The 12,172-nt window shown below is 44.2% G+C and overlaps 1 protein-coding gene across 6 annotated transcripts in view; it reads left to right on the top strand.

Moving 5' to 3' along the window:
• RAI14 (retinoic acid induced 14) overlaps positions 1 to 12,172 on the top strand; it is a 150,158-nt gene that overhangs the window by 31,895 nt on the left and 106,091 nt on the right. For all 6 annotated transcript variants that reach the window (XM_029219125.1, XM_029219121.1, XM_029219128.1 and 3 more), the window contains exon 2: positions 344 to 426. In XM_029219125.1, the coding sequence (XP_029074958.1) occupies positions 391 to 426 (36 nt within the window). In that variant the 5' untranslated portion in view covers positions 344 to 390. The remainder of the gene's footprint in view (positions 1 to 343; positions 427 to 12,172) is intronic.

The following is a 12,172-nucleotide window of genomic DNA, read 5'->3' on the forward strand; positions in this document are numbered from 1 at the left end:
ATAATGTGAAGGGTGTGGAGAGGAGTGAGTTAGGCACACGGATACTGTATTTTGTGCAGTGACAGGTCAGCAGTTACTTAAGCTTTTTCTACTTTGAATGGGAAGTTGGGATAAAATTTCAAGTTTCGGTTAACTTGAAAATGTCAGAAGGTTCCAGGTAGTATCACGAACGGGAATAACGTATGTTCTTTACCACTTCCCAGCCCTTCACCCTGACCACCTTCCTGACTCAACCCCAGTCGCCTACCCATGGCCCGAAGTCCTAATCCATTCAGGAGGGAGTATCTATAGTGTTTGTTTGGGAACCTAGATACTTAATTTCTTCTTTTCTTCCTCTGGTTAGGTGCTGAAAGTCTCCTCTAGAGCTCTGGAAGGCTGAATGGACTAAACATGAAGAGCTTGAAAGCCAAGTTCAGGAAGAGTGACGTAAGTAGTCTGGCTGTTCCCCCTGCGTTCCTGGGGCTGCAGCAACACCCTCCCTCATACCTTGATAAGGTGCTGGGTTAATCAACTACAGAAGCCAGAAGCACTCTGGGGCCCAGCTCAGGGTGGCTTTTGTGAACAGCGTGTTCTAGGTTCCTTGCTCTATGTGTGTATAGTTTCTGAAAATGACTTTTTTTTTTTTTTTTTTACTCCTGGCATCTGTGCCTTGGAGAGAAAGGAACAGTCAAATTAAACATCTTTTTTTCCTCCCCTTGATTCTCGATAGAGTGCCAGAGTATTCCTTTTAAAATTCTAATGAGACTACTGCTCAAACCCTCCCCCCTCCACCTACCGGCTCTGCATCTCACTTTGGAATAAAAGCTCAAGTCCTTAAAACAGCCTACCAGTCCTTATACCGGCTGAAATTAAACACCTTAACAAAAAGAATCAGTCAAATGCCTCAGCATCGTTAAAGTCCCCCCAGATCTGATTCAGAATGTCATTCTTAGAGGAAGCTAGTCTCATGAAAGTGGTTAGGAACTACGTGTTAGCAAGGTTCGTCTTGGCATTTAGAAAACTTTTAAATTCTGTTAGGCTCTTGTGGTGAAACAGCAATATCTATTGCTTTCTGCACCTTTATTCTCCCAGCATTCCTGGGGTTCTCCCTCATTTGTTATTCATCATAAAAGACTGGATTGGAGGAACCAGTTATGATGTCGGAATTACGAGACAAAGTCTCCCAGAGGAGAAAATGGAGAAAGACAACATAGCAGCGGGATTATACGTGATGCTATTGTAACAAAAGGTCACCTTATAAACGCTGCCGAGGTTCCAGTCTTGTACTAGCTGCACTCCAGATGCTTGGAGCAGAAATGGTTGAATGGGAGAAATTCATGGAAGGGTGTGAGATGGAAGCTCAGATGTGTCACCCTCCTACTGGGTTTGCTTGGCTGTCGTTTTGCATTAGGTAGTTAAAGGTGAACCTGGATTTTATTTCTGTGCCATGAATTATATGACAGCTTGGTACAGCCGCATTTTTGCAATAAGTGGAGGCCGTGTCTTTTATGGCTAACATCACACCCACACCCGCACACGCACACGCACACGCACACCCACACACACCTCCTTTTTGCTGAAGCTTATCTCCTGAGGCTGCATCATGACATGTAACTTACTGCCCTGATAAGGCCCAGACCAGATGAGATGCTTGTGGGAGGATTGCAGAATCTTGTCGTGCTGAAAGGAAGTTAGAGCTAGAAAGGGTTTTCAGGAAAAAGTGGGCCTCACCTTCTCATTCTTCAGGTAAGTTAACTACAGCTCAGAGAATGTGAAGAGACTTGGCTGAAGTCGTCCACCTAGCCTTTGGCCGGAGTGAGAGCCTTGGTCATCTGACTTCCTTAACCCCTTGTCCCTGCCAATCCCCAGAGAAACCCCCTCCAACCTCCTCATTTGCTGGCCCAATGACGCTACAACCTGCAGACCTCATTGGACTTTCAGTTAAGAAGGGAAAGGCAATTAAATGGAAAATGTTGCCCAGTCGAGCAGATGCGGGTTTGTAAATTGCGTGACCAGGTTAACAAATACCTTTTCCATTCCAAGGGAATTTGGGCAGCTTCCATTTGCACAAGTTGAGATTGTTTTAGCAAAATTGAATCAGTCTAGAATTCCATGATATATGAACAGGGGCAGGGGGAAATGATAGCGTACACTTTTGGTTTAAAAATTAAAAACTGGTGGCCTTAGAGAGGGTGTTGCTGGAATCTAGTTTTTTTAAATAAAAACTGAAATATTTCCATGATTTAGGGAAAAAAGTCACAGTAATAACACTATTAAAAGCGTCTGGGATTTGGCCGCAGAAAGGCTGTGGTTTTGGCAGTTAGGACAAAGGGGAAAAACGTTAGAGGAGCACGCTTGGGGGAGGAGAGCAAAAGAAATTGGTATTATGGGGCCAGACAATTTCAGATGGCTCCCCAGTTTCATCCCAGATTGCTTCCCAGAGCGCCATCACTGTACTGTGAGATGGAGGGAATAAAAGCAAAAAAGAAAACCGTTCCAAACCCCAGCTTGAAGAGCTAACCGTTGTGAAGTATTTACTATATGTCAGGCACTATGCCAGGCTCATTACGTGAACTTCATTTAATCTTGCCACAGACCTGATGTGGTAGGTATTATTGTCAGGCTCATTTTCCAGATGAAGAAACTGAGACCCAGGGAGCTCCAGTCCCTTGCCTGGGCCTGGGTTCTTCTAGCTCAAAGTTGTATAGCCAGTTTCTGTGCCAAAGTAGCCTGATTCCAGAGCCCAGGTTTCCTGAAAGAGGAAATTTGGATGGAGGTTTGATTTTATGAAACAGAGCAGTCCAGGCAGTAGCTTGGAAAAGTGACTTTGGACCGAGACTTGCCTTGGGCAAGTCTCTACCCTTCCCTGAACCCCCAGGTTTCTCACCTGAAAAGCGGAGAAAATAGTATTAGCCTCACGAAGTTGTTGTGAAGGTTAAAATATGCTGATGTCTGTAAGGCACACATCTTAGGCCTGGCACTCAGGAGATGCTTGGTAAATCTTTCTTCCTCTTTCTTAATCAGGAACCCACGATGTAGTTCAGAGGACTTCAGCGCTGTGGTTGGCAGACAGGTTCAGACTCACTACAAGCTTTCCTCGGGAGGGTTCCTGCCTCCTGCTTGGGTATCGTGAGGGGTCTTCAGAGCTCAAGCCTGGGCAGTGAGGGCCTCCTCTCTCTCACAACACGTATTTCTCCGTTTAAGCAGTAGATTTGAGATGAGACCGATACCCGAGTGCTTGTGACACGAAAGAAACAACTAGAGTTCTCTCAATTCTGTTATTCTGCGTGACCATTGGGAATTCTTATTTGTGTCTAAAATTTAAAATAGTCAAACAGGGCAGACTGCAAAGTCATATTTTTGTTGGTGCCAACTTTACTTCCTGTAGGAAATAGTTTACTGACCTTGAATATTTTAAAAATTGAAAATTATTTTAAAATTGCTAATTTAATTGCTAATTAAAAGTAAACCATGAGTCCAGAGTATAATTAGGGTTTTCAAGAAAGAAATCCACGATGAAAAAAGTAGGCTGAAAGGTGTATGTGGTCTGGAGGGCGGAATAATCTGCTAACACTTGCTGCCTCTGAGGAGGGATTCAGAGCTAGGAGTGGGTGCGGGAGGGAGTTTTGCTTTTCACCGGGTGCCTTGGGGTTTGCCTTTTTTGGTGTACGTGTATGCGCCCACATGTACCACTTATTACAAGAAAAACAAGTCTTAAACTGTTTATATTCAGTTCAATGAGCCAAACTATAATCTCCTTTACCTGAAGTGAGTGGTCTCTCTCAAAGAACAACCGTAAACCCTCGGCCATCAAATATTTCTGCTTGTGTTTGTGTGAGGCTGAAAGGAGAATGGGAAAGAAAGGGCCCTTTGTGTTTCTGGGGGGTAGGAAGAAGAGGGACAGCAGATCATGTTCGTGCTCTCATAAAGGGAAGGCAGGTGACCCGCGGGCGTGATCATGTTTCAGCCAGCCTGTGTCTGGGAGGTCTGCAGCCAGATGAGTTTGTGGCCATTGAGAGCAAATCCCAGGAGTGAGGAAGGACAAGTGTGGCCCAAAGGAGCCCCCCGTGGATGGCCTGAAGGTCATTGTGCTGCACCAAGCCCATCATGCGGGTAGAGATTTCCTCCGAGTGTCCTTTCTGGAACCCTTGACTCAGACAGCTGCTAAGTCAAGGGTGGGTTTATGTGTGTGACCTAGGGGAATGGGCCCGATTCCCTGGGCTGTGGTTAGATCCTGTCCTTGTCTCCTTGCTTTCATCTCTAAACATGATTGTGAGCCTGCAGATAATCCACAGAGGCCAAAGAAATCCTAACGTGGATGACATTTTCCAGTTCCCATTGCTAACTTGATTTTGGGCATCCTTGAACTTGGGTTAGATACTGGAAAGGATATGGGAGAAATGTGAGGGATGGTTCTTGTCTTGAAGAAGCTCATAAGCCGAGGTGGGAGGAGAAAAGCTACACCCAGGAAATAACTAAGGCAAAATACAGATCATGTATAATATAGATATTAAAAGGATCTCCAGGATAATATAACCACTTGTTGAATTGTGAGACCTGGATGATAAATGCTATAGATTTTCAGAGAAGGGTAAATCACTGGAAATGGGAAAATTGGGGGGAGCTTTATGGAGGTGAAGCTTCTTCCAGGCCTCAGGGATGCATAGGATTTGGAACGATGGTTAGGAGAGGAGCAGAGGAAAGGGTAATGCAGGGGAGCCGGCCGTAAAGCACAGTGGGTAGACTCGGTTTCCAAAAATTGCCCTTGCTATGCAGAACGGTGAAGCTTCAGGAGCCCAGGAAAGTGCCCATGGCATGGCTCTGAGTCTTTTAGCAAGAACACTATAAATTTTTCATTCTAGTTTTAAAAATGGATGTACTTGACTTTTTACGCTTGTAAAGTAAGCACAGAGTACTAAATCCTCATTATTTATTTCTTTTATGACTAGTTTGAAAGTAGCTTCTTTACCTCTTCAAATATTTGCAGCAACTAGTACGTGGTTCCACATGGAAAAATGAGCTGTCATCATGAGAAATGAGGCCAGGAAGGCTGGGATTTCCCTTTGCTAATAAAATGCTCAGGCTTCTGGAATTTCTTTGTAAGTGCCAATTTTTAGTGCCTTGAGTGAAATGGGTGGAGGCTGAGGGATGGGAAAAGGGGCTGAAAGATCTTTGTAACAAATCTTGACAACTGCCTCTCAAACATGATCGAGGCCTTCAGAGTTTACTCTGTGGGTGTGTGTTTAATTTTATGAAAGATTTGTTCCCAGTTCTGTTTTCCATTATAACAGGGAAGCAGTGGACGTTCCATTTAGGGAAACAAACAAAAAATAAAGGCAGCCAGTTGAAAATGGCTGGCTCCACGAGAGGTTAAATTGATGGTATTTCTTTCTGTAGCAGCTACTAAGGACTGCAGCTTTCAGCCAAAGAATGCACATACCCCGTGAACCTTGAGGAACCAGACACATCCTGCTCGGACAGGAGTTTGAATTTGTTGCCTGTTGAGAGAATAGCTCTCATGAAGGTCAATAATCGACACCTCTGCCAAGGTATTTTTTCAAGGAGTTTTTCGTCATTTATGATAAGTTTTTTTTTTTTTTTTTTTGCAGTACGCGGGCCTCTCACTGGTGTGGCCTCTCCCGTTGTGGAGCACAGGCTCCGTACGCGCAGGCTCAGCGGCCATGGCTCACGGGCCCAGCCGCTCCGCGGCATGTGGGATCCTCCCGAACCGGGGCACGAACCCGTGTCCCCTGTATCGGCAGGCGGACTCTCAACCACTGCACCACCAGGGAAGCCCTATGATAAGTTTTTACAGATGCCCAAGACTCCCTCCCCTGCCATACATGCAAAAAATAATGAGAGTATTTAAAATCCGAGCCTCTTGACGGAGGAGCCTTGGCCAAACCTATTGTAAAGCTAAGCCTCTTTGTTTTCATCGACATAATTTAAAAATACATCGGAGGTGACCTTTTGGGATGGAGGTCTGAGGCTCTCGGAAACTTCTGCAGAGAATTTGGTCAGGTTCGTGTCAGGCTACATAGTTTCTCCAAGTCTTGTCAGCCCGTCTTAAGTGGGGAATCTGCTTGCTGCCCGATTTCACCTTGTATAAGTTTCCTAGGGCTGCCGTAAACACACATTGAGTGGCTTAAACAGCCATAGTGTATTGTCTCATGGTTCTGGGGACTAGAAGTTTGAGATCAAGGTGTTGGCAGGGCTGCTTCCTCGTGAGGGCTGTGACGGTGAATGGGATCCATGCCTCTCCTAGCTTTGTCTGGTGGTTTGCAGTCATTGGCTTGGAGATGCGTCACCCTGATCTCTGCCTGCATCTTCACATGGTGATCTCTGTGTGTGTGTCTATCTCTCTTCAAATTTTCCTTTTTTTATAAGGACACCAGTCATATTGGATTAGGGCCCACCCTGATGATGTCATTTTGATTTGATTATCTTTGTAAAGACCCCATCTCCAGATCAGGCCATATTCTGAGGTACTCAAGACTACAACTTATCAATTTTGCAGGGTGTGTGTCAGGATGGGGCACACAGTTCAACCCAAAACATACCTCCATCCTTTTCTATCTAGAGCAGTTTCTCAGGAGCCCTGGCACTCCCCCACTGAGCATGCGTGCTCATAAATCTTAGCTGCACAGTTTCTTCATCTTTGGACTATTTTCAGTGTCTAATAGAGTGAGGCTAGAGAATCACATTTTTTTAGTGGGTGTCAGTGGGTATAATAATACATAATATTAATCACAAAGGTAAACACATAAGATTAATCGCAAGAGTAAACACGTATTGGGCTTCCCTGGTGGCGCAGTGGTTGAGAGTCCACCTGGCGATGCAGGGGACACGGGTTCGTGCCCCGGTCCGGGAATATCCCACATGCCACGGAGCGGCTGGGTCCGTGAGCCATGGCCGCTGAGCCTGCGCGTCTGGGGCCTGTGCTCCGCAGCGGGAGAGGCCACAACAGTGAGAGGCCCGCGTACTGCCAAAAAAAAAAAAAAAAAAAAAAAAAAAGAGTAAACACGTATTGATCACTGACCTACTGCAACAGAAATTAGGAGAAGAGCTCTCATTGATTGAATGCTTACGGTGTGCCAGGCACTGTAGCAAACCCTTTACGTGTAATGCTTACAAAACTGTATCCAGCAAAGACCATTACTGTAATAGCAATTTACAGAGGGAGAAATTAAGGTTGAGGGAAGTTAAGTAACTTGGACAAAGTCGCACATTCGATAAATGGCAGAGAGATCTGAACCCCGGTTTATCGTGATGCCAGAGCTTGTACTGGCAAGAGCTGTACACACTTGTTGGCACAGGGCATTCCCTTTCCTAAGTTCAAAAGCTGCAAACTGCAGGAAGTGAATTCTGCTCTGTTGCCCTAAGCAATAAAGACCTGTAGAATGACCTTATTATTACCAGTGCTCTCCACAGTGGCAAATCCTTGGGTTGCTTCCTGAGAGGCAAAGGCACTTCAGACTGAACTTTTAAAGCAAGAGAGGACAGATGCTGCTACTTTCTGCTCTTCTGCTGCAGTTAAGAAAACTAATTCTAATTCTGTATGGAGCCCTATTGCTGGCTAACTGGACCACAGCCTCATTCTATTGTGTTGGCCAAAAAGTTCATTTGGGCTTTTCCGTGAGATGTTATGGAAAAAACCCGAACAAACTTTTTGGCCAACCCAAATAGTTACCCCAGACCATAATTGCAGGAATTCTTGGTTAAACCTGATACCATTCCAGCTGCAGCTGGAGACCAATATGAAACTCAGAACCTGGCCCCTAAACTTGGAGAAATCTGATCGTCTACATAAGCAGTGAATCATCTAGGTTATTACCTATTATCTCTTTATTCTGAATTAATTATGTAATCATTTCGAACTATTGCTGACCTCGATGTTTTTTGCTTGATAAATTCTTGTATGTAGCTTTTCCTTTGGAGTGAAATAGGAATTGCTTCTGAATTCATTCCGTGGAGATTTTCAGTTGTGTTTCTATCCACAGATCTTTGCTGTAAGAGGTGGTTATTTTCATTTCTATGGCAGCAGGTGTTAGCATGAGTTGAAGGCCCAGTATCTATAAAGATGACATTACTGGGACTTCCCCAGTGGTCCAGTGGTTAAAAATCCGCCTTCCAGCGCAAGGGACTCGGGTTCCATCCCTGGTCAGGGAACTAAGATCCCACATGCCACAACTAAGACCCGATGCAGCCAAAAACATAAATAAAAAAATAAAAATAAATATTAAAAAAAAACGATGACATTAGTGACAAGTCTTGACTTTCCTTTTGAGTCCCCGCCTCCTTTTAAACAAGGAAAGTCAGTGTGTTCTGATTGACTTGGTTATCTAATTATTAGATGTTATCACGTGAAAATATTTTCACTTTTTGAAAAGCACTGCCTGAAGGATCTCATTTTTGGTTTTCTCAGGAGGCTGAATGATACGGTCTCTCCCTCCCTCTTTCCTCCTGGGCTGTCCAGTGGGCTGACTGACCAGGAAGTGTAGAGATTTATAATGTGGGAAAAAGAACAAAAAGTCTGAGGAACGACATGTTCTCCTGGGATGGGTTTATTTTGAAATGTATCTCTCAATGCTGAGAATGTTTCCTTGGTAATCTTTCGAACTTGGGCTACAGTTTTGGAGGGTTTTTTTTTTCCCCCATGGGAGCCAGTGTCCATTCTTTGAAGGGATGTTTCATAACTGGGAAGCTGCAGGATCCTTCAGTGAGACCCCAGAGAACGTATTTATTATGATATGGGGTGAGCTGTGGTAACAAAATACCCTGGAATTGAATAAGATAGAACTGTTTCCTTAAGTAAAGGTTTCAAGCACTCCAGAGCCAGCAGGACAGGTCTGCTGCATGGGCTCATCCAGGGGCCCAGGTTCTTTTACAGTGTCCTTCTGCTGCCCTCCAGAGCTGCACCGCATTGCAGTAGCCAGTTGCCACGCGTGGCTCTTGTGCATTTGAAATGTGGCTAGTCCAAACTGAGATGTTCCCTAAGTGTGAAATACACACGCGTTTCAAACACTTAGTACCAAATAAAGAATGTAAAATACCTTATCAATAATTTTTTATAATTACACATTGAAGTGCTAATATTCTGGACATGATGGACTAGATAAATTTAAAATTCACTCCACCCGTTCCTTCTTATTTAATGTGGCAACTAGAAACTTTTAAATGACTTAGGTCTTGCATTGTAATTCTGCTTTCAAGTCTTACGGAACCAGAAAGAGGGAGGATGAACCCCAAGCATCTTCCTTTTTTAAAGGATGTAACCCTGAAAGTGCACAAATCATTGTTCCCTTGTGTGGAACTGACTGGAGCTTAGTCACATGCCCCTGCCTAGCTGTAAAGGAAGCGGGAAGACACTCTCTAGATGGCAGCCACGAAATCAGCTAAACCTCAAGGGGCAGGAGGAATGGGTCCTGGAGAAGATTAACTCAGTGTTACGGGTTGAGTTGCTACCCATTCCGCAAAAGATATATTGAAGTCCTAGCCCCTACGACCTCAGCATGTGACCTTATTTGGAAGTTGAGTCTTTGTAGAGGTAATCAAGTTAGAATGAGGTCATTAGGGTGAGCCCTAATCCAATATGACTGGTGTCCTTATGAAAAGTGGAAACTTGGACGCAGACCTGCGCAGCGGAAAGACCATATGAAGAGACACAGGGAGAAGAACACCACGGGAAGATGAAGGCAGAGACCCGGGTGATGCACCTATAGGCCAAGGAAACACCAAGGATTGTCCTCAAACCACCAGAAGAGAGGAGAGAGGTATGGGGCAGATTCACCCTCACAGCCCTCGAAGGAACCAACCCTGCTAACACGTTGATCTTGAGCATCTAGCTGCCAGAACTGTGAGACAATACATTTCTGTTGTTTTAAGCCAGTTAGTGGTACTTTAGGGTGGCAGCCCTGGGAAACAAATACACATGGCCACAGGCAATTTCCACAGTGAGTCTCAGCTGAAAGAGTTAGGTGATAAAGGTGTGCCAGATGTTCTATGGTTTTTTGACGCGCAGGCTCAGCGGCCATGGCTCACGGGCCCAGCCGCTCCGCGGCATGTGGGATCTTCCCGGACCGGGGCACGAACCCGTGTCCCCTGCATCGGCAGGCAGACTCTCAACCACTGCGCCACCAGGGAAGCCCAGATGTTCTATGTTTTGATTACTTTTACCCCAGAAGTGAACACTGGTTGCCATTTGCCCAATTTCCCATTGTTCTGTTGGTGGACGTGCTGTTCACGTGAAGTTAAACGCCTTTTCCATGTTTGAAATGGAAACTGCTCCTGAGTGTTGCCAGCTGGTGAGATTAGGTTATCAATCAAGCTTCTCCTTTTAGTCCAGGAATATGTTGGGTTTGATAAGAAGTGGGATTAACAGGGCCTGTGTTAAGTATACCATTTACGGTCATCATTTTGGGATTGCTTACATAGATGGGAACTGTGGCGACCTGATCCCACACCTTCACAGAAAAGTTTGGGAGTGATGTCAGCCTACAATTATACATTATAAACTTAGTTTTAGGTTACGCTAAAGTGCATACATTCATTCGGTCAGCATGCAATCTATGAGACTGTGAAATATGAGGATTCTTAATTATATCAATTTCATTTGAACATATATACCAGTTTGACTTACTTTCAAATTGGGACTTAGAATTCTGAGCAAAACATTAGATTTGTTGCAAAAGAACTTGAAATAGTGGCATTTCCATTTCCCAGATGTAGCTTTATTACTATAGCCTGACATAATATTAATTTTTTTAACCCACATTCCCCTCTTCAATCATACTCAGTGCACTGTTGTGTGTTTTTTAATTTATTTTGTTTATTTTTGGCTGCGTTGGGTCTTCATTGCTGCACGCGGGCTTTCTCTAGTTGCTGCAGGTGGGGGCTACTCTTCGTTGCGGTGCGGGGGCTTCTCATTGTGGTGGCTTCTCTTGTTGCGGAGCACAGGCTCTAGGCACGTGGGCTTCAGTAGTTGTAGCATGTGGGCTCGGTAGTTGTGCCTTGCGGGCTCTAGAGCGTAGGCTCAGTAGTTGTGGCTCACGTGCTTAGTTGCTCTGAGACATGTGGGATCTTCCCGGACCAGGGCTTGAACCCATATCCCCTGCATTGGCAGGCGGATTCTTAACCACTGCACCACCAGGGAAGCCCCCATACTCAGTTAACTGTTGATTCTTTTCTTCCACTGTTGCTTGCAAAGCCCTGTCATTCTCTTTGTGTGCTTGCACTGTTGGATATTTGAACCCAAATGCAGGACACTATGTTTATCCCAGTTAAATTTTATTTTCTTCGTTAAATTTGTTCAATAAATCTGTTGCCCTGATTCTTGCATTAAATTCTGGCTCATCATAATCATACCGCGTCACCCACAGCCTTAGTAGGGGCACGCCTATTTAATCTAAGTCATTAATGAGTAGTGTACAGCTGTGTCTTCAGATACGGATATAGACTCCAAAGAATGAATTAAGTCATTGCCCCTTTGGAAGGATGCCAATGGTTATTTCATATATATATATATATACACACACACACACACACACACACGCACACATACATGTATGTATATATGGCATTGTCATATATATATCATATACAGGCATACCTTGTTTTATTGTGCTTTGCAGTTATTGCATTTTTTAAAGATTGAAGGTCTGTGGTAACGCTGCGTCGAGCAAGTCTATTGGCACCATTTTTCCAACAGCATTTGCTCACTCTGTGTCTCTGTGTCACATTTTGGCATTTCTCAGCAATATTTCAAACTTTTTCATTATTGTTATATTTGTTTCATTGTTTTTTTAGACATAACGCTATCATATACTTAATAGACTACAGTATAGTGTAAACATGACTTTTATATGTACTGGGAAAGCAAAAAGTTCTTGGCTTCGCTTTATTGCAATATTTGCTTTATTTGCAGGTCTGGAACTGAACCCATAATATCTCTGACGTATGTCTGTATGTGATAATTATTGACATCCTTCCAAATGGGCAATGCCTTAATCCACATTCTTTGGGGTCTGGTTACAGCTGACCCATTATACTATTTCTCAGCCCTGTTCCTCTGTCTTGTCCCAGTTTTATCTATTACTATCTATGCAATACTGGACAAGTTACATAATCTCTCATCTTTGGCTTTCTCATCTGTAAACCAGGGTGATGCCAGCACCTTCCAGCATCATCGTGAGGA

This window comes from Monodon monoceros, unplaced genomic scaffold (assembly GCF_005190385.1).
Source record: "Monodon monoceros isolate NGI ecotype Baffin Bay Population unplaced genomic scaffold, NGI_Narwhal_1 Super_Scaffold_12, whole genome shotgun sequence".
Taxonomy (NCBI): Eukaryota; Metazoa; Chordata; class Mammalia; order Artiodactyla; family Monodontidae; genus Monodon; species Monodon monoceros.